The 24,025-nt window shown below is 37.4% G+C and overlaps 1 protein-coding gene across 2 annotated transcripts in view; it reads right to left on the bottom strand.

Annotated features, from left to right (window-relative positions):
• Positions 1-23,781, bottom strand: part of LOC114359891 (T-box transcription factor TBX20) — a 42,903-nt gene extending 19,122 nt beyond the window's left edge. The window contains exons 1-2 of one of the 2 annotated variants that reach the window (XM_028314424.1): positions 23,059-23,781; positions 13,917-14,202 (exon numbers count right to left, since the gene is read on the bottom strand). In XM_028314424.1, coding sequence (XP_028170225.1) covers positions 13,917-14,202; positions 23,059-23,368 — 596 coding nt within the window. In that variant the 5' untranslated portion in view covers positions 23,369-23,781. The remainder of the gene's footprint in view (positions 1-13,916; positions 14,203-23,058) is intronic. The other variant, XM_028314425.1, reaches the window with a different exon arrangement.
• Between the last annotated feature and the right edge of the window lie 244 nt (positions 23,782-24,025).

The raw sequence follows: 24,025 nt of genomic DNA, 5'->3' as shown, positions 1-24,025 counted from the left end.
TTTCGACACTCGCACGATTTTGTCAATCGCGCTGATTAATATCTCCGCTAGACTACCGCGCTGTCACGCCCGTGACTTGCAGGCGGAAAAAACGGTTAGTTGTTTGGTACCGGCTCCGATTCAAGTTTGATCATCGCGTTCGCAGTCGAAAAAGTAAGGTATAGTTGTTTCTTTTTTATGATAATAATTTTGGATAGGTTTATTATTAAGCTTTATTGGAACCTCCGCACTAAAGTAGTGACTGAGTTTCTTGCGATTTTGTCTTCTCAGTACTGGCCCATTTATTATCCCAAAACAGTGCAAGGGTTAAAGTAATACTGGGACACGTAAAAGCGCTTTAGATACCTATTTGAAGAAAATAAATTACTTTCTTGACTTTCTGAGAAAACCGAAAAATTTGTCCAACGTGTCTGTTTTCACGCGTAGATCGATATGCCATTAAAAGCTCTATTCATATAAACAAAGGCATAACGGCACCGAATGCTATTAATACGTATAGATCCAATGATATCAAAGTATTTGCTAGCACTTTGTATCATAAATTCTAACCACGTAAGCTCCGTGTTCGCACGAACAGAAAATTATAAGGTTCGGTCGATGGCGCGCGTATCAAATAAAACATTTCTACAATGGCGCGGCCATTAGTGCGCAGATGTTGCATGTAAGTATTTATTAGCGGCCGCGTAATTAGTGAATTTAAACAAATATAACTTAAGCGTACCATTTTAATTGCGGCTTGCGAGGTAATGACACACTGTACTACCTTCACCCGCCGGAAACAGTGCCTTTTGTATAGGGCCCTCGATTGACTACCCTGTCCATGCCAACTCGCAAACACTACATTGAGCAGTTTGTGTGACAAAATAATTTAACCCCAGTCATTACATAGTTGCAAGGAATGAACGACAATTTAATAAACGCTAAAATAATCACGCAGAGTCGAGATTTATTATTTAAGTGTTATTGTTTCTAATTATCGATTAAAATGCTTTGATTCGCACTTATACTAAATCATTGCTTGTAACTTGAAAAGAGAAGCCGCACGTCATATTTCTTGACTGCTTTAAAAATAATTCGGACAGCTGAGCTGTAAAGGAAATTAGCTGAGGCAAGTTTCATCGCGGCGAATTGGAAAGTCGTTAAAATTCTTTTAATTTGTTCGCACTAGCAGCGAAATGATAGGATCGTGCAAGCTGGGGGCGGGCCGAGCGGCGACTTAGCGCTACCCGCGATGAGAGGAATTTGGCGAGGTATGTCGCACTAGCGATGGACGTCGGCGTCGGCCGTCATCGGACAGAATTCTCTAGTTAAGATCATTTGTTCTTTGGGTCGCTATTTGCGTTAATATGCTCAGGGTTGTCACACACAAACATTTGATTTTCTATGCTGGTGGTGGCTGATAGAGAGCATTGCCTGTTAACCGAATCAGGCACAAAATTTAAAACAATACACAAATAACTTCTATAGGTAATCATTGCCAAATTATTAACTAAATGTCTGCGCTTTGGAAAAGTCAGCCTTTGATGATGTTTGAACTAACACATTAAATCATGTGGGCTGTAGCAAAGCTTTTTCTATAAGCCTGCGCCAATCATCTAAGTAGAACAATTTGGAAAAGTTTAAAATATTAAAACCATATTAGAACAGACTATCGCTGAACCGTTTCAGTGATCACAACATTATTTCATTTTGCAATCAGAGCAACTTTATTCACATCACCAGGAATAGAAAAGATTTCAATGCTAGTCGGCCGTATTTGTTTGCGAGATCGCTAAAGTCAATCGGTGCGCTATAAATAGCAGTCAGTTAGCCAAAAGTTTCCGCTAACACATTCTAGACTTCGCCTTATTTTGTTACATGCGTTGTGTGCACTGGAATATAACGCTAATGGTCGCTCTTTATCACTATTTTATAACTTTAAATATCCGCAAAATGGTCTCGTTAGCTCTATTACAAACTATTGCATTGAGCAGTTTCTGTGAATTTACTTTGCATCCTTATTGTTTGCACGACTCAGCTTGTAAACTTTTTAAGCTTAAACTTAAGTTTCATTTTCTATAGTTTTGTAAGCACACAATTAAATTTTAATCTATATAGTTGGTTACAAAATTACTGCAACGAAAGAAGTCTACCTATACCCATAGCCCATAATTCATACAGAAAAGCTTTATAAAGTAAGCAAAATGTCGACTTCAGAGTTCAGAATCTTACAAAATAACAATTAAAAGTTTTAATCTTTTTAATATAACACTCTTTAGGCGCCTTTGACGACGCAGTTGATAATTTGGGACTCTTGAAAATATTAACTTTAAGAAAGGAAAATGGTGTCCCATTTTCATTCATTTTCTCCCATTTTCTATGCAAACTATGAAACTAGTGTAATAATCTAGGGGCTGTCTATTTACTTCAGTTTATTTGTAATCAACTGTCTAAATAAGTCAGTAAAACTCTTCGTCGAGGCCGAAGGTATCCACGCCGTCGCTCGCGAAATTCCGCTTCGTTTTGTTCGTGTGCGCGCGCGCAGTTTACTACGCTAATGGTGTCACATTGCATAGCGAACGATGTCAGAACGCGCGCTCCTCTTGTTGCCAGCGTATTTTGGTCGTTTGTGAATTTTAACACGATGACTCGTTAAAGCCAATACGTTACGTAGAGACAAAGGTGGACAGAACGTTAATTTATGTCGTAGAGACCCAACTGTATTTATTTAAACAATTTTACTTCACAAAGAAAAGTCCAGTTAATACCTTAATGCCTTACGCCTTTCAGCATTTTCTACAAAAGATCTTTGGGGTAATGCAGAAAATTTACCAAGGTTCCTAATGGACAGTTACATAGGAGTATAACCATTCAAAACCGCATAATAAGAAAATGTGATGAGAAGTAGAGTTAAAAATATAACATTATAGTTCAGAAAGAGCTTTTTTGACTCAAAATACCTACAGGGAAAACCTATACATACATACAGGGACATATTCACTTTGTTTTATTATCAGCTAGCCAAAGAAGCAATAATTCAAAACTGTTACTCCAATAGGTACCTACTCCAATTTACAGTGCAAAATTATTCAGTTAGAATACAGCAGTGTGAATTTTCGTGCATGCGAATGTGGAAATTAGGGCACCGTACTCATTACACAGTATTCGTAGGAATTATTCCTTGCAAATCCGGCGTTAATTCCCGCAAAGCCCTCAATTTGGGATCACGTTTGCACACCGCACGGCTCGATACACGCTCACCTGTGTGCGCTCTACATAGAGCAATGAGCAAAATATACGAATTGTTTATGAAGGCGATTATTTTCTCTAATATGGCAATTAGCATTTAAATCGTGAACATGGCGAAAACAATAAAAATAATTGAGTATCTACAATGATGTATGAATATTTAAAATTTTAGAGCAAGATAAAACATTTAATTAAATTTTCAGCATCAAATCTCCATTCATGATGATTTCTTTTGCACCTCGCGCTTTTTGTTTTCTATTTACAACTTCAAATACCATCTACGAAAACAATTCAGCAACTCATCCTAATTCAATAACAGATACTTACTAGCTGCTTATTGTTTTTTAATTAACACGAACAGATAGATTTATTGTTTTATTAATTAAGGTAAAATTTCGATCGTTGTACGCTAAGAAGAGATCACACAGCGCGGTCTCTATTAAGTAAGTTGTCTACCACCAGCGCCTAATACACGCGCACCTGTTTCGCAGAACGCGGAGTTTCGCAAGTCGACACCGAATTCGGCAACTTTGGCGACAATATTGCGAAAACTGTCACCATTCTGCCTCCTTAAGTTGCAGCGACAGCAACGTTGGAATCTCTTCACTTTGTAGGTAAGAAAAATGATGTTGATACAAGAAAATTTTAATGTTTGATAAAATTTTAATAACTTTATGTTTGTGATCATTATTAAGAAGACTTTCAATTCTTTTAGCTTAGTTTCTATTTTGTCATGTAATTTTTTTTAAATTATGTTACAAAAAGTAAACATTTTCATCGATCAATTTCTGTGTGATAGACATTAGATAGGTACCACCAACATACGCGATGAAATTTTAGTTCCCACTCTTTCTCTTCCTTGTGCAAAATAACCAAAAGACTTTTCAGGTTTGCAACTGAAAAACGGGAATAGGTCAACCATTTTTAGATCAGACGTGACCTGTGCAACTTCCTACCTAGGTACAGTGTAGGTACCACATCAGCCTACACATATTTTTTGTAAAACAGAACCTAATACGACCGCATAAGATGCTCCAGTGTGTGGCTTGACGTGCCATCCAACGTCGACGTCTGGCGTTCCGCCCTATGTCTGCGGCTGCTAATGTCATCAGTTCTGTGGGCGCCCCCCCGGGGGCGGTGGGGGCGCACGTACAGACTGTTAAAACGCGACATGTCAACGGGCGGTGGGGGCTCGTCTCCGGCCCTGTAATCGCTGCGATGGAGCCCTGTTGATAATGTCGTGACCTCTATGATGGCTTCAACTATTATGGCTTTATTAAAACGGTAAATTAAGGGATTAAAGGGTAGGGAGAAGTTGGCTGATAATATTATCTAATGAACTTTGAAAACCCGCTTTCGAGAATCTAGTACCTACCTAAATGGTTTTAAAAATTACTACATAAGTATTATAAAAAAAATCGCTTTTCTGTCTGTCTGTCCCTATGTATGCTTAGATCTTTAAAACTACGCAACGGATTTTGATGTGTTTTTTTTTTTAATAGATAGGTAGATAGAGTGATTCAAAAGAAAGGTTTTTAAGTATACATACATTGTACCTGTGCGAAGCAGGGGACCCCGCTATCTAAATATATATAACTCAAAGGTGACTGACTGACTGACTGACATAGTGATCTATCAACGCACAGCCCAAACTACTGGACGGATCGGGCTAAAATTTGGCATGCAGGTAGATGTTACGACGCAGACATTCGCTAAGGAAGGATTTTACGAAACTCCACCCCTAAGGGGGTAAAACGGGATACAAGCGTACGAAGTCACGGGCGGCCGCTAGTAACTTATGAAACATGATGCATTTAGACTAGCATCTGTCGTTGTTGTGCATCGTCAAAATCGGAAAATTTTAACCACAAAAATATCCATATGCTCGTTTGACTCGAGTATCATCTGACTGGCGCTGACAGCGGCGTCATCAAAGGAAGTCAACGCGGTGGTCTTTCTCTACGTCTGGAGGTATTTCTTTCAACAGTAGGCGCCAACTTTGATGCAAGGGTCGTCAATCGTCAAGTCAAAGATGCAGCTTCAAAGACATTGGGCTTCTATTTGGAGGTCTTACATGGTGGTCGAGGAAAATTTACCTACGTAGAGATACCTGTAAATATCTGTAGATCATAAGTGCCACTTGTGGTCTAAACTGAATAAATATTTTTGATTTTTTTTTTATCATTTAAAACGAAAAATAAAAAATATCTAGTGATTAAGAATATGGAACTCTCTACTTCATTAATAGTCTGTAATTGCGTATTTTGTCGATACGCAAGAAACATAATTTAGGTATTAGTTGTACTGGAAGTGTACCGGATGTCAACGACGTAGGGCAAGAGGACTCAAGTGCCTACATAAACATTTTCCGCGTACTTACTTCCATAAATTAGTTCCCGAGAAGGCGCGGTATAAATACCCGCGAAACGACGGCCACTCGCTCATTACCTACTAATAGTTTTATTTATCGGCTTCCTGCACATTTCACAACAACGCCGCTGACGCCCGCGGCGATCAACCTCAGAGCCCCGTTTCAACATTAACCCTTCCTCAAGAACGAACCATAAACACATGAGTAAACGCAATTCATAGACAACAAAACAGTCATCAAAATAATAAGCACCTTCCGACAGTCAGACAACGCGTCTCGGCGAAAATTTCAAATTACACCTCCAAGTTTCCCAGACGTTTATCCGAAAAAAGTTGTTCGATAATCACCTATCATTACCCGCGAGGCGGCGGGCGACGCACACAAAGGGTGGTGGCAGGAAGAAAACGACGAAAATTAAAAGTTTCCTCCAAACAAAACAACAGCTGTCATATTAAACCGTCAAAGTAAAGATTACAAATGAAATATTCACGGTGAAAGCGGGGTTCAGCCCGTGGTTATGTAAATAAGTGGCTACGAAAATGTACATAATTAGTTTACACGTTTTCTCCAACAACCCCCACCCTGTCGCGGCATATTGCCGGGCGGGGGGAGATTAGCCCGCGATACACTTGCTAAGGGTACATTTACATGAATCACACATCTATTACACCCTGTATTCAAATAGGTTGCATGTGTTCTCTTCACATAGCCTAGATAACAACAGAGAGGGTTGTATTTCAATCTTTTATTGAGCATTGGAAACGTAACTGTCAAAGTTCGTTTCTAATGCATTCAAAGTAGGTAATTATGTATGAAATACAATGGTAAAATGTTGTGAATACCAACGTCATTAATTTTTCATTACAGTGATGTCTTAAAGTTAGATTGAAATCAAGTGCAATAATGAGGTATGTATGCTCAAAGTTTTAAAATTGAAAGGGTTTATGACTGGCGGTGCCCAAGTGACAGCTAATCTCTTAAGGTGGCACAAGCAAAGTGAATTTGCAATGTGAGCGGCGCGGGGGGCGCGGTGTCGCCGCGTCGACGTCGAGAGCTTCCTTCCTCCTTAATTCTTTTGTCGTTTTCAACTCCGTCAAATATCGCGTTTCGCGTTTGCATACATTTTCACCAGAGCCCCCACCACTCCCTAGAGGCGTCCGACGCCGTCTCTCACGAATAAAATTAGTGTCAGCAGCGTGACACCAACTGAATTTAAGCTTAATAAGATATTTATAAAGAAATTTCCGATTCAGCGGCAAAGTTCAAAATTTGACTCCGACTCCACAAAGAGTTCGGTGGCGTTTTCAATTTAAACTTTGAACAAGTTAAATAATGTGCGAGCTCCGGCCAACTCGATTCATTTAAGGTTTTAGTGAAATTAGCTTTTGAATTCGAATGACACTCAGACATCCGCGGTATCAGTCGGAGGAGCTTAAAATATATTAATCTGGCTTTTCCAATAAAATTTACTGTTTGATGAGAGCTTTTTGAAGAAGGGAAGATTAGCAAAGAAGTAATTACTTTCCGCCATTACAAGTTATTTCGGAGTTGTAATTTGAATTTCGGATAAGCTTATCTGGCATTTTCTTTAGAAGATCAATTATGTATTATGTACTGTCTCATAGTATACCTACTAATTATTAGTAGATTGATAAAGTTCCAGTTAAGTAGGTACTATAGGTTTTATGAGACGGCATATTGTTATGCAAGTAATTTAAGAACAAAACCGGACCTTCTCAAAGTAAGTTGTTCAGCAGAGCTCATCTGGGATACATACCCAGGCAGAACTTCCAGTTTGTAAAAGATGTCCTTTTGCTACATAACCAAGACTCGACGGGGAATCCCCTACCAACAAATACACCCAGTTTACAAAACAATTCCTAGTTCCTCCTAGGAAAAGCGTCTCTACATGATGTAGGTGGACAGGTGAGAAGGCGAGTGAGTGGCAATGGTCCACGCGGCGTGTGTGCATTTCTCGCGTTTCGCCCACCTCGGTCTAATGTCGGGCATAAATCAGAGGTAACGCGCCCCACTCCCCCCACCGATAAAATTCCAAATTGTTTTCTCGCCCCCGGTGGGCGCCGCCCTGGGTTCGCTCTTAAACGCCGTTTCAAGTTGCACTTGTGAATCGCACTTTTTACTGTTCTTGAAATTGGCGTTGCGAATTGCTTTTCGAGCGGGCGCTGCTCGCTTTCTTTTATGAGGATTATGGTTGAGGAGTGCTGCGTCCGGTGGGTCGGGTAAATGGAACAAACTGGATGTTTTAGCATACAAAACATTAAGTTTCCTGTTTCAAAAAGTATAAAGCTTTTTACTAACTGAATGTAGAATGATTTCTACGTATAATGCAGTGATATGTAATATTAACTAAGTTTACAGTTTGGATTAGAAAATGGTGCAAGCGCCAATAATAATAATATAGATAGCACCTGCGCTAAATGATCAAAGAAATATTTGAATAAGTGGCTTAACACACTGCCCAAGGGAGCTATTAGATGTGAACTTGCTTGTATAATTTGCAAGACATTTAGCCACGACCCATCAGATAAAAAAGTAAGTCGTCAACGTCTCTAAGTTAAACGTAAATTTTAATCACAGAAAGAATATATATTTCCTTTAGTTACAGAAAGCGCGTAGTTTGTTTGGAAAAAAATTGCCACCACCAAAATGATAGCGTCTGTACTAAATGGGCAAGGAAATATTTGAATAAGTGGCTGCCCCGCTGAATGTACGCTGCCCAGGGGAGCGAGGGCTATGAATTTGCTCGTATAATCGCGAGTGTAGAGGCGGATTTTTCACCCGCGAACTATCAGTGCGATTGGCGGAGGCGACACGCTGGCATTGGTAAATGCGCGCCTATTAGGAGATTAAGCGTTGACAATTACGCCGCCGGATCGCGATCGTATATCAACAATTATCGTGCTAGTGCGACAAATGGACAAATTGCTACGTATGTAGCCCGTGCATGGTACCTGCACATGATAGCCCTATCTACATATACATGTACATTGTACACGTTTCCGCGGCCTAACGTCCAGGTACCCAACTAACTTTAGCGGTTTAAAATCACTGCTTCGGTAGAGTCGTCATCTAAAAGAAAAAAAGAGACTCTTTCTTCTGTAATAAGTTTAAAAACGTAGAATGAAGCTTAAAGCTCTTAAATAATTTCAATCAAACGTACATGATCAAAACTAGAAATAAAAATAAAACATTTGAAATCCAGGATAAATTATTTCACACCACTCAAATCATAAATAACATTATTGTCTTAATCTAAATGTTAGACATTTCAAAACAATGAGACGTTTGATTTCTAAAAACTAAACTAGACGTTTCAAGAAATTAGAAGTGAGAATAAAATATTTTTGTTTGACATACTCAATCCAATCATTATTAATCTAATTTGCAGATCAAAGAGTCTCCGGGGAAAACACGATTTAGGAGACAAGTATTACGGCACTCAGCACAACGACGCGTTAATATTTTAAATCTCGATAATTTATTGCGATTTGTCCGAATTTGCAAAGTTCAGGGAGCAAAGAATGTTTGCTTTAATATTTTATGAGATAGATTTATGATGGATAGAATGGTGGTGAGAAGTAAATCAAAGAGCCGGTAGTCTGCCAAGTCCGCGGCTGCGATTAAAGCGTCGGGAGCGTCGCTGCGCCTCCGACGCGAGCATTCTATTATGAATACATGTTAATTTAAAACTATTCGCGCGCGATCGCCGACTGAGTCGTAAAACAGCGACAGCAAAGCGATTTCTGTTTAAAATGTTATAAAAGCCGAATAGATCCATTTCAGATTATCGAACCGGTCCAGTTTTGGTGAAAACCCATTATTAAGTTAGGACCACCGTTTTATTGGCTCTAAAGATTCCTTTAACGTCGTTCGAATTTATAAAAGTGCAAACAAACTAGTGCATCAGCCGGACAGTTAGCTCGTAAAAGCTGATCCAAAGCCGCGCTTCCGACAAACATCAAAATATTTGCAGAGCGGATGAAAAATGGGTCCCTCCTGAATAAACTAAAAGAGCTGTGCACAATAGGGACAGGTTTTAAAACGGAGCTTACCGCGAGCGCCCGATTAGCATGGCAACTAGCGGCCGACAGACAGACGTGAAATATTTACATTATTCTATTACGCCTGTTATGTTAATCTCCGAGGGGTTAGTGCAGCGAATGTACTTGGATTTATAGAGCGCTGCATTTTTACCCTGACTTTTTAATAAGTGGTTTTTAAAAACGAAAACTTGGTGCAATAGAAATCGTATCACCCTGTATAACAAATATAAGTTTGATACAGTTTACAACGGGAAAAATAAAAAAGATTCTTTTAAACAAGAATCGTTATATTTGCAAGCTCTATTTAGAAATTTTGTATATGAAAATGAAGAATTGACGAACATCACTAATTCTGAAAATATTTTGAGCGGTACCTAAGTACCGTACTTAAAATTAAATAGCACAGCTCGTAATGGGACGCTACGCATCCGAGTCAACAGTCTCAACGCACATTCGCGCAACATTATTTGACGATTTGGCAGATCTCTGTGGGGCAATTCAATTACAGTGAAAGATCCCTCATAAGCGAATCGTTTTTCCGAGTCATTAATTTTTTCGAACGACACGGGGCTCTGCGTGATATGGCGGGGTGGGTCCAGGCGGCTATCTCGCGAGATAATACTGATTTATGCGGGCAGGCGACGCTCGCGATTCGTCGCGCACCGTCGCCGCGACACGACGCGACGCTGCGATCGCATCATCGCGCGTCAGTTTGTTTAGCCGCTTCCCGCGCCCGCCGTTCATTTGTGACGGTTAGTTGGCGAGATTTATGCTAATCGACGAGGCCGACTCGGATAAGCTCGCGTGACGGTGTGTGGCAAATTGTCTCTCATTGCGATTTCCGAAAGCCCTTTGTTGGGCCATGCGGCCGATCTTTTGTGACGGCACCGGAGCCAATCCGCTGATAATGACGGATAAACTCCCCAATGATCAGCGTTTTATGAAGAAGTAACTACACCCAGTAGTTTGGTATCAAACGTCATTTTTACTGCGAAGACTAACGTGAATCGACACAATAAACATGCATACGGAGTGTTCTGGGCCGCTAAGTTCGGAAATAATACGACTGGCATATATTTCCAGATGTCGTATTTTATGGTGCGTGGTGGAAAAAACTGAATGCTCGAGGCGTCGTTAACTCGAGAACATTATAAGGAATAAATAAGTGAGGTATTAATACGACTTTATAGTCCGTGAAAGAGCCTTCATTGTTTTGAGTGTGCCCCGCTTTTGTTCGAATTTATTTCGAGGTGACGTATTTAGCATTAAATATTTCAGGGCGTGCTGTGAAATGTGCACCGGTCCTCTAATTAGGCCCGCGTATGAATAAATGACTACGCGACTAGAGCGCGCCGTTGGAACTATGAACACATTCTGGAAATACGGTTGTGTTTTGTTTTGTTACTTTCCTAGATAAGGGATATGGGGCTCCAAAAAGTATACTTATAAGTACATGACACGCGACGATGCTCTACTATTTTAGAAGTACACAGTTGTACCAATTTGGTATTCATTGAATAAGCTCATGGCTATTTCGTAAAAGGATTCCTTTAACTTTCATGTAATAAATTAAGCTCATTTTATAACGAATTGCAACTTCCACCCCTTTCATATCGCAAGATTTTTTGAAAGTTTACCTCAAAATCAACCCATTAACAAAATATTTGTGGTAGCAACAGTTTCAATTGCGGTCTCTTGTCTAAGTAAGCGTTCGTTATCAAAAGATTAGGTGGGTGAATTTGTCACGATCGGTGGGCTGTCGTGTTGATTTACAGCGCGCGCGATAAGCCGCGGCGACGCTGCGACGCGTTGCCGTTACAATTCGATAACTTTCATGTACAAATGATAAAAATGTTTGCCTTTGTTAGACTTTTGGGTAGGCAGAGAAGAAGGTTTACAATTGGCGATAACCCGCAAATAATTATATTTTTCAGAAAACGTTATCAAGGTGGTTTTAAAGCGATGTAAATTATGTATACTCATTTTATTCATTCTAGCTTGTAAAGACGTTATGCCTATTCAAGAAACATTTTTCTGCTATGTTCTCTCTTGCTCCTAATTGCCGTGCCCTACAGGGCCCATAATGTTCTAATTTTAAGTACATAATGGATGCAATAAAATATTGAGTATTGCTCCGTTTTAAATGTTAAAATAGAAGCAAATAAATAGTACTAAATATGACAGGGATCCGCAATTAACTAAAATATGGTAGCATTTCTGTAGTGATGATGCATGATTTGATTCTAGTCATCATCATCATCTCAGCCATAGGACGTCCACTGCTGAACATAGGCCTCCCCCAATGCTTTCCATGTTGCCCGGTTGGTAGCGGCCTGCTTAATTGTATTTATTTATGTAAGCTTTTGCACATAAAACTGATGATGTACAGTGGCGGACGGTGGGTCAGACGTTCTTAAAAATATTTTAGCTTGAGGTTTACACTGAAACCCATTAATTAAACTCACTATTTGCTCTAACCAAACTCACTAATTTTGAAATAAAGGTAATCAATTTTTCAGCGAACGTCGTCGCCAGTTCTGTTTAAACGGTTTTTGATCGTATAAAGTGGTCCGACCACCTCTGAGCCATCGGTGGCGAGCACGGAGGCCGATTGGCCATTGTTCGCACGCCGCCACGCCTCGCACCGCTGCTACTGAGCCACCTACCTTATCGAGGTTGCTGGCAACTAGGGATGTTCCATGCGTAACCGAAAAAATCCGGAAATAACCGCAACCGGTGAAGTTTAAATACCGGTTAAGGTATTTTCTGTTTAACCCATCAATCTCCAAACGGTCGCATATGAACATGACTGTAACAATTGATTTTATCTATCGTGTTTCGATTCGCAAGACTTGTAGGGCTACATAGTTTTTGATGGTATAAAGTAGATCAACCACCTCTGAGCCATTGAGCACAGAGACCGATAGGCCGCTGTTTGCAAGCCGCGACGCCTCGCACCGCTGCCACTAAGACACCTACCTTATCGATGTTGCTGCTAACTAGGGATGTTCAACGTAACCGAAAAATGTATCTGGTAATAACCGCAACCGGTTATGCGTTGAAGTAGGTATATACCTACTGGTTATTTTAGTTTATTAAACGTAAGTATTTAAAGAAATACGAAATATATCACCGGAAGCTATTATTATAAGGTACGTGTAGCTAGATAATTCATGAAAATGAAGGAGCCGACCCCTGAAGCATTAATTTATAGTTTATTTACTTAACCTTATTCGTTTAATTTCTTAACCTGGATGTAGAAAGGTTACTTAATGCCTCATCGAACGCAGAGTAGCCGGCGGCGCAGCAATAGAATTATGCATGGTTTGTTTAATTAATAATATACTTTTTATAATTCAAATAGAATAATGTTATAGGTATTAACCACGTTTTATACCGGGCATGTAAGCTTTTACGTTTTTTTAACTGATCATTTGTACGTAATTTCGTATCTCTCCTTGCTGTGGCATAGATTTTTAAGCACTAATTGTCTGCCAACGAGTCTCTACCGCCTGCCTATCATCCTAATAGTAACAGTAGTGTAGTACACAGGGCAGCAGCCCTGCGCGGTTTTGCACTTTATCGAACCATTTTGTATTTTTATGTAGAGCTGTAGACTGTTAAGGAAAGAAAAACTAGGTGGAGTTTCCCGTCCTGAAAGCGTCTATATGGGACCGATGATTTATGGTCGAAATGTTGTATCGGTATCTAGGTATCCGAATATGAGGATATATCCGACTGAGAACAACTACTCTTCCCTACTCAAACAATGCAAGGGCTACCTTGTAGTTTTAATTTCTCAGTGACTTCGGAACAAAGCCTAATAACCATCAGATTCGACGATTACACAATCATGCGCGTTTTACCGTACTGCGCCGATTTATTATGGACTGATTTTGATTTCTTAACCAGCAGTTATTAAGGCTACCTCATTCAAAGAACGATTTACTCGCAACGAAGTATTTGTAGACTTTTTAGTATGAAGATGGTAAGTACGTAGGTATTATGTGTTCCGTAATGAGGGTTGTAACGACTGATTTAATAACTATAATAAATTAAATAAAAGAGCCACCATAGACGTCCGCATCATATATATCATAACCTAAAAATATGACCTCGGAAACCAAATCAAAACCCCTGAGTTCACTTCTTAGGTAGGTAATCTTGTGATAGAAGGAGTAACCACTTCACGTTTGTTCCTCTTTTTAAAATCTTACATTAATGTAAAAAAATCGCAAAAAGTTAAGACATACCTCCCAGTTTTGGTGATGATCATCTCCGTGCCGAGTTCGTTAAACTTGTCCCATAGTTCCTTTGTTTCCAGATGGCACTGTATATGCCGCATCTCCTCGCTCGACCACCGTTCGGCCAGCTGAGGGTTCCTTGGCGGAGGGGAGAGTGCTCGCGAGCCGCTCGCTGCTCCGCTCGCCGAGCCAGCTTCCGAGGTTGAGGACACGTCTACGGGGGAGTCTCGCTCGTACTCCGCCAGAGGGGGCGAGGGAGACCCTGACGCTGATGCCGTCGCGTCTACGAACTTTTCTGGAAGTGCGAAGTATGCAGTTAGGTAAGGTTCTAGTTCTGCAAAAGAATTAATTGGATATTTTCTAAAGAAATTGGATTGGGTATTAACCAGTAGGATACGGGCGAGCCTCAACAGTATCTTGAAGACCATGGCGGAGAGGTACGATTCTCCCATTTATCCGACATTTCGTTCGGCTACTTACCAAACAGGTTAAGTAGTACCTATTATAATTAATAAATAGATAATTACTAATAGTTGTATAAGGCATACGTTTAGTAACCATGTGAATCAATGTTTGTCTTAAAATAAATTGAATTGAATCAAACATTTATAATTTCAAACAAATGTAATACTCAGTAATTTGCCTTAAAAAAGAGTTTCAAACCCGCTTAGTTAAAATGATATGGAATTAATATCCATTGTGATTCATAATTTTCATTTTTCAGGTTTTACTCGCAAATCTGCTGGTAAGGGAAGATATGCTTATGCAATCTATCTGTATTGTACCTACCATCATAAAACTGTTCGGATTTGAGTTTGTAATTTTGCAAAAGTCAATTAAATGAGCAAATAATAAATAATGTATGGTTCGCTTTTAAGGAGGACCAACTGAACTAATTAAGATTTTGTATTAATTAGTCAGCAAACTAAACAGTTTAACATTATTTAGATAATAAATAATTAATTACAAATCATTAGATTACTTTGGCAAACTCTACTAACCTTTTAATTATTATAACAAGTGAGTGCTCTGCATGAAATTATAAACTACTTTTGGAGGTGTAAGCCACGGGATTAAAACCATAATTATCTTATTTCTCTCCCAGTAGCATCGTAATAGCCGTAAATAAAAAAGAGGGCAAAACTAATTCAGGAAAGATTAAACTATAATGAACTTCGTGCTACTGCAAATATTATCATAGTTAAGGGCAATGTTACGTCTAAAGTGTCCAAATTATACAATTTAGTATTTAGCTGATGTCAACACGCATGGCAAAAAAATGTTATGTGTATTTTATTTAATAGTCGGTATGTTACCGGAAATGTGTATGTATCTATAATCCGGCATTCTATACAATAACCTAGGCAATGTATAAGATGCCTAAAATGTTCAGGTAATGTATGAAATATTATTCATTTTAAACATTGCCTACGTTATGTATATGTTACAGTCAAAACTTATAATCGGTCAAAACCACTTTTGACTGGAAACATCATTCAAAAGTGATATTGACCAAGAGTAACAGTCAAAACCAACAGGCAAAAAATGAGTCTAAATTCATACAAAATATACTAATGATTAGTGAAAATTACTAGGAAAGCATCAAAAACCTTTATAAAGTAAAATTTTTGTATGATTTGTGCATACAATATGATCACACCTACCTTAGGTACCACAGTAATGTTGCTTTTTATTTCTTATCATATTTTTAAGAAAGGTATTTGTCATTCAAAAGATAAGTAAAATCATAACTTTGTACGAAGTTTGGACTCACTGGTAAATTTTTTAAATAAGATGAAAGAGAAGAGACTAATTATTTGCAATAAAAAGTAGTTTTGATCGATTATGAGTTTTGACTATAACTATACAATACCAAATGCGCAGCCAACAATGTATTAAAAAACTAGCAGGGTGGAAACGATAAATGATCTCACTCGATTATTTCTATACTATACAAGATATTAAAAAAACTGGTTTATATGAGGTTTTTATTTAATAAAAAAAAACTTCTTACATTGTGTGGCTGGCATACATTTATTTAGTACTAGCGGCCGCTCGCGACTTCGTACGCGTGGATCCCGTTTATCTATCTTACGCGGTTTAGATTTTTTCATACAAATGTTTTTTTCCAGCTAACTCCCGTTCCCGTGGGAATTTTGAAATATCCTGTTGTAACTAAGCTTTAAATTTACTAAGGTACCTGCATGCCAAATTTCAAGCGTCTAACTTAAGCGGTTTAGATTTTTCATACAAAAGGATTTTCCCGCTAATTCCCGTTCCCGTGGGAATTTCGGGAATTCCTTTCTTAGTGCACCTTTACGGTACCTAAGCTACGTCCCTTCCAAATTTCAAGTGCCAACGTTTAGCCGTTTAGGCTGTGCGTTGATATGTCAGTCAGTCAGTCAGTCAGTTTCTCCTTTTATGTATTTAGATAGACATTATGCTGTTGCGGGATATTTTTTAGACAATTTTATTTAGAATATATTTCCGTCATACATGATTTCTATGTATGTAACTTTAACCATTAAGGCTGCACACGCGACGGAAGCTTAAAAAATGGAGTAACTTCTCCCGTTTTCCCAAAATTTCCCTTCACTACTCTGCTCCTAAGTACGAGTACGTGGGACACTATTTAAGTTGTGAGCCTAACTATGAAAACAAAGTAGTTTATTATTAAAATGGTATTGATTCCGTTTATTGGTATTGTCTTTCATGATTTATGTACTTTTTAATGTGTCCGAAACACTTTTCATAGCATTTTTTCCACTCGGCTTGAGGCACCTCCAAAGCATGGTTTTTGACCGCACCGACAGTTGCTTCTGGCTACATAAATAGCTGTTCACGCATTTAATTTTAATATATGGGTACCAAAAGAAGTGTTTAGATTCCAAGCAAGAATTTTGTAGCGTTGGACCTGTTTATTTCATATTTTGAGTGTTCAAATAGTCAGTTGTTTGACGAGACGTGTAAAAGCTCACATTTTCGTCACGAATGGCGATTCGACTATGCTGGTCAGTTTCCCTTATTAAACTCAAGACTTTTGGAAAAAAAGTGGCTGTTTACTATTAAGAATAGTTAATTCTAAATTTCTCTAGTGATGTTCTGTCATATAATCGGATATTTCTGAAAAATAGGCGACCGTAAGTTTCAAAGTGTTCCGAGCGCATGGGACTTTTGTTAGAATTGGTTCATCTTAAAACACCTCCATAGACGATAGCTGTTTATTTTCAGGATCATTATGCATAGATCCTTAATTCGTCAACTGTCACAATTTTAAAAACGGCTTTTAAAGCTTTTTAAACGTATTTATCAAACATTTCCAAGGACTAAACGACACAAGCGTCCTATTGAGCGTTTGAAAAATTTTGTGACATCCAGCGAGAAAAAAACGTATTAACCATAATATGGTCATACAATATTTTATTACTGCTAGTGGAATTAATGCCTAGGATTATCTCAATCCTACGATATATCACATGACGAGGTTTCTCTTCCATTTTTCTGACAACATCAATGTTTTCCGCCACTATTAGTCATTTTGGACGACTTTCGCAAAGTTCACTGGTGAGCCAATGACATACAATATTATACTTCTTAAACTAGCGTTTTACAATGGTAAAGGACAGATCTTTATCACCAAAAGTGAAATTTAGCTGACCGCTTCAGTTTTGTATTGATTAACCACGTCGAAAATCATAATAAATCTTCGCGCGAAAATTTCCGCAAGTCAATTCCATGTTTTTGTAGTCAAGCTAATTTTCAATTCAATGTTAATAATACAAAACGTGCTCAAATAATAAAAAGTTTTGAATAAGGTAGTAGTCAAAAATGTCAAACTTTTCATTAAAAGTATCAGATGTCGTCTAACAACACGTTATGTTGTCGAGGCTCACAACTTAAATAGTGCCCTAGTATACTATAACCTGCCCAGGACTATGAAGAATAATTCTACCAAGTTTTGTTAAAATCCGTCGAGTAGTTTTTGTTTCTATAAGGAACATACACACAGACAGACAGACAGACAGACAGACAAAAATTTTACTAATTGCATTTTTGGCATCAGTATCGATCACTAATCACCCCCTGATAGTTATTTTGAAAATATATTTCATGTACAGAATTGACCTCTCTACAGATTTATTATAAGTATAGATGGAAGCTGGAAGCATTAAATTTTCGGTTAGATCCGGTTTAATCTGTAACCTATTATTGGTACCGTTTGAAAGAGCTTATGAAGCACTTTCAGGATCAGTAACTAGTTTTTTGATATCTAGTATAGTTTAGAAATAATCGAGTGCGATAACCTATCGTTTCCACCCTGTATACTCGTACAATGTAGTTGATGAAAAAGTTTATAGAGCTTTCTCTATCACACATTATTAATTATTGTTCGAAAACCACTGAATTAACATCCACCAGAAACATAATGTACAAAGGCTTTATAAATGGCTGTGATATTAATAAAAAATTGGTTAAGCATTTTATGTAGAGCCAATTACACTAAAAATAATAAGAAAAGAGTTATTGAAATGTCGTACATAATAATCAATTAGTTATAGAATAGCAAAAGGAATACAATTGCGAATGTTTTTGTTACTCAAATAGGTACGCTTTTACGACTAAACTTATTTGTAGCGTGTAATGTTAAATTGAATATTTTGTAGAGCGGTTTGCTTAATGAAACGTGGTCATGTGACTTTCATACAATTCTCAGCTCAGCAATGATTTAGTAATAAGCCTCTAACTTTTATTTAAATACCTACTTATATGAGGATTCTTTAAGAATTAGGCAGTGTACATGTAATTGGTCAGGTGTGTTACACATGAAAATCAGTGGTTTTAAATTGTAAGACCTACTGCCATTTTCAACCAGGAAGTAAAATATTAAAGTTCTTGAACTAATCTCAAAGCTTTTTTTAACTACAACGAGCTTTTGGCCTGCATTTCAAAGTTTCAAATCAATTTCCTTAAATTAGTTTACTTTTATAAAATACTAATACCGAAACTTTTTTAATTCATTTTAAACTTTCGTACTTTAAACGTTGTATAATTGAATTTACTTTTTTATTTTTTATTGTTTAGGTATATCTTGAAGTGTACAAGTAATTTTAATATTCACGGCATCATATTTAATCTACACTAATATTATGAAGAGGAACGATTTGTTTGTTTTTATTGAATAGGCTTAAAAACTGAGTGATTTGAAAAATCTTTCACCATTAAATTCCTGCATAGTTTCCGATGAACATAAATAAAGGAGCAATAAAGAATTTGAATTTGAATTTGAACATTAGGCGGTACTAAATTCGCCTGGGTCAACCAGTTTTGTATAAAACAAAAAGTCTGCATCAGTACGATCAGTAACTACTGGTATTATAAAAGTTAACTAAAGGTCAACAGTAGCTCAGGATTAAACCCCCAAATAAGATCTCATTTAAGACCAAAGGATCCATCTACGGTCACGTTCTAAGTAACACTGACAACCGCAATTGGACTGTTAAGCCTGACCAACGATACCTTGACTCTAAAGAGCAGTTCTTAACTGTCATTTACTATAATTTAGTGGTCATTGACAATCATAGTCACGAGTTGGAAATATTTCCGTGATGTGATAAATTGTTTGTGTATTAGTTAGATGACTGGAGAAAATTTCCATAAAGGAAATTGTCGAAATATACCTACGTAGTAATTGTCTTGTTGGATAAATTTTTGAAAGAGCCCAAAAGATAAGGAGACATGTAAAGTGCCCCATAAGGGCTACCTTTTTCTTTTTTTATTATTTTCTATTGACGTTCATAAGTGCCACTTGTGGTCTAAACTGAATAAATATTTTTTGATTTTGATTTTTTGATTTTGATTTTGAAAAGAAAATTCTTGTTTTAAGTTTTACAAGTAATACGAGTAATGTTACGCCCGTATTTACATACGATGTTTGCTTAAGTGAAGCAGCAAATCGAACGCAAAGCGTTGAATAGAGCTCTGTGATTGGTTCATGTGTCACCCTGTGCGCCCACGCGCACTGTGAGACCTAATAGTAATGTTTGTGAATACGAGCGTTAGACTCCTACTAAAAGCGGTGATTTATAAGTAAAACATACATACACAAATATTATTGTTTCAAATTATTACTGACCCTTAAAATGCATCCTCCCCCAAAGTACACCCTCACCATTTTGTTACATAGCGGTCCCCCGACGGTTATTCGTTCTAAATTACACGTGTTCAATAAATAAAATAGATGTATATTAAATATTGGAAAAAAATGTTATGCATAATTAACTAATGTAATTCTAATATTGTATCTATAATGACAATCGATCGTCATTAATTTGAAAGCCCTGACCATTCGTAGTAAAGTACGTAGATAATAATATTAGTAATAACTGAGTAGGTTTTATTTTTTACAATACTTTTCAAATAACACAAACCGAGGAAAAATATTACGTTTATTTTACGATAAATTAATTATTAATACAACCGGCAAACGATTGATATACGAGGTTGTTATTGTGCTATGTGTACAAGAGCTCAAAGTGCCATTTCCGCATTAAAAATTGTTCAACTCAGAACCACTTTCAGAATTGGAGAAAAACGCGCCGTAATGATGTTACAGCGGCAAATTTTTCGATTGTTCTTTGGCGTAGAACAAAATGTACTTTGAGTCCGTTGAAAAAGACTGACAGTAGCTTGTCACGGAGGCACCCCATTCAAACTGAGTAGACAGGTTATTGCGCGGTTGCAAACGTACTGAATATTTGTCTTCGTGTAAGTATCGACCCATTGTATGATTGTCATAATGAATATACATCTAAAATGTATATAAAATTGTTGAGTCACAGTGTTTGTAGCAAAATTTCTCCGACCGGCTTGGCCGATTTTTATGAAATTTTGTGTGCATATTTAGTAGGTCTGAAAATAAGACAACTATTTTTCATACCCCTAGGTGATAAGGTTTTTCACAGCTACTACGTATTATGTATATCTAACTATGCAACAAATAAACTACTTATACACGTACGTACATGGTCTAGTAAATTGAGTTTTTTTATATCAAAAATTAAGATTTCAGATTCTCTTTATTATCAGAAACGATTGATTTTAAAAACCTGTTTCATGTAATTAATACGATTGTGCTAATTCATTTATCTGTTTTAAGCTGTTTTCGATTTCTCGCTGCGTATTTAATTAGTTAATGAAGTATTGTTTATTTTTCGTTTTAATTTTTATTATTATTTATTAGACGTTAATTTAATTTAATTTAAATTTATTTGTTTATTAGGCAGCTGCTGTTTATTTAAATGTAAAGCAATTTTATGTTAATAAATTTGACATATCCGTAACGTTTAAGCAATTCGAAGAAAGCGATTTACAAGTATTTATTTATCAGTAAATAATGTTTGATGTTGGGCAATGTGCGGTAGGCCTTACAATTAGCAATAAGTAAAAATTATTATACTGATTGATATTATTTAATTAATCATGTAGGTAGCTGGCATATTCTGACAAACCTAACTTTAAATCTTACATAAGACCACTTAAATGTTTGACTCTCTTACAGGCTCTTGGTTCGATTCCCAACACAAAGCGTCGGTCACGATTTCGGTTGTCATGTTGAGAATAATTAACCATAGCATTATGTGTCACATCACAAATATTGTTTGTTAGATAGTTTGATCTTAATGTGAAACAATGGTTTAGCTTTGTATTTAATGCAAAATGTATAATTTTCAAACCACTGAATTTCATGAATAGTTATAACACCGCATACCATATAGATACTAGGCCTAATTTAAAAAAAAAGATGTATGTACCGTCCTCTTAATTTTCTTATAACAGTATTAGAATTTAGCTCTATATTATATTCGTGCTAATGTGTATTTTTAAAATAGTTTTATCACAATTTGTATTGCTTTTTTCTTTCTCAGAAAGGGTTTTCGAAAACTTAAAATTTAACTTAGATGATAATAGTTTTTTAGTCCAAATATAACAATAGGTACTCGTATGTCTAAGTATCGTTACTTGGATTTATAAAAACGTTTTTCTTAAAAGTTTCTTGTAAGAACAAAATTACAAAATAAAAATATTTATCTAATGGGTTTTATTCTACGTTTTGGCTGTGCATTGAATATGGATGGGTAGTGCCAGGATAAACGATTTTCTAATGTAGAGTTTCAGTGTTTATTTACAAAAGTTTCAATTTATTTTATTAAATAAAATATGGTAATAGTAATAAAAGTACTACTTTTATTACAATTACCATACTACTTTTGCATACTCGATATTTAAACTTACAACAATAATAATTTTCAACAAAATTCATTCATTCATATTGATTTTTGCCTTTTTCTTGATGCAGAACAAAATGCTTTTATAAATATTTACCATTTTTATTGTTACTTTACACAAAATAATTATTAGCGAAATCAGTTGAAAGAAAGACTTGAAGTGATAAATAAATAAATAGAATTAACAGTTAATAATTCATCACAAATCTTAAATCATAATTTTCTCGATCAATAAAACATTAAACTCGTGCTAACGCTATTATTTGATTTTTCAATTTTTAATTGACTTTCATTTTATAAATGAGTTCTCTGATTTTCAGCTGACCCTTTTTTATGTTTCATATTTTTGTGTTATAGATAAGATTTATGAGTCATCTTTAGAGTTGGTAAAAAACAATTAATTTGTCTTATTCAAACTTTTATATTTTTAAGCATTAAAATACGATAACTAAGTCTGTGTTTTGGCTTTTCATTTTTTGCTTTAAATTCTTAAAGCAAAAAATTCTTTATTAGTTTCGGTTGGAAACTAAAATTTTTTTTATTTTCATGGATTGTATAAATTAAAGTTAACTTTTGAAAGTGGATAATAAATATTAGATAAACCTACCATTATTAAGTGCTAGTTAGTGAGCAATTTTATTGGCTCTACATAAATATTACCACCTAATACAGTTTACTTCAATTTCATTTAGATACAATTTTAAGAAGTCGCTTACTAACTGAGACTGCATAATAAGAACGTTTTCATGTTTGTATAAACAAAACAAAACTTTGATAAGGCAAAGGTAGAGCAGTTCTAAACTTTTGCTCGCAACTTTTCTCCAGCACCCAGTGCAATAAAATTATCAGAACAGATGAGCACTCACCAAGTGGCATGAGCGTGTCTTCCCTGGGGTCCCTGTGGCGCCTCCTCTCCCGCCTCTCCTGGCGGTCGCGGGCCATGATGGCGGCGATGGAGAAGTCGGTGGCGCAGGGCCGCGCGGAGCAGTCCTCCTCCATGGGCCCGCGCTCCCGGCCCTCGCCCTGCAACAGCATCAAGTTGGCCTCCGAGCCCAGCCTGCCGCCCGCCCACACGCCGTCACCGTCCGAACATCCCATCGAAGGAACCAAACGACATAATCTCTCCAACTTCAAGCCCAAATCTCGTCTCGACGCTATCTTGACCTCTTCCACCATTCACCAACTTTCAAAGTTTACAGTTCCCAATTTTCACCCTACAAATTAAACACAAACTCTCGAAAGTCCTATCAAAACATCGCTCGAAACGCTCAGCATCAGTCACGCTGTCGGCGCTGAGATCGCAAGTTTCGGAATAGTGTTAAACTTTTTACGCGGCCGTCACGCGGCTAGAGCGGACCGCTGCGAGTTGGCGCGATGTCGACTCGACTGAGGCGGCGGCGAGCGAGGCGGCGGCCGCAGGGAGGGGCCTGCATCGCCGCCCTATACCACCACACTCCGACCACGCACACACAACCGCTTTTTTTATTACCTACTTCTTTCTTATTACGTCCGTCCCGCTCCCGCCGGCCGCGCTCCTCGCGCCCGTCCCTCTCGCGGCGAGTTTTTCTCCGCGCGATAACTATTGAAATTCGCTAAATGGCTCACCGCGGCGCGGAAAAGGCTCTCTCGTTAAACGGTGAGTTGATCGTATCGAAGTATTTATTCGCATTACTCGCTGCGCCGACGCTTCGCATCAGTATTTATGCACTGTGAGAGCTCGCCGCCGCCAATGGGGCTGGCCCGTCGATTACTCGCATGAGAATATTCGCGGTTATAACATTATGAATAAATAAATAAGTTCATAGTTTATTACACGATGCAAATGGCTTCAAG

This window comes from Ostrinia furnacalis, unplaced genomic scaffold (genome assembly GCF_004193835.3).
Source record: "Ostrinia furnacalis isolate ACB-3 unplaced genomic scaffold, ASM419383v2 OfSCF4672, whole genome shotgun sequence".
Classification (NCBI taxonomy): domain Eukaryota; kingdom Metazoa; phylum Arthropoda; class Insecta; order Lepidoptera; family Crambidae; genus Ostrinia; species Ostrinia furnacalis.
This window is presented reverse-complemented; position numbering and strand designations above follow the sequence as displayed.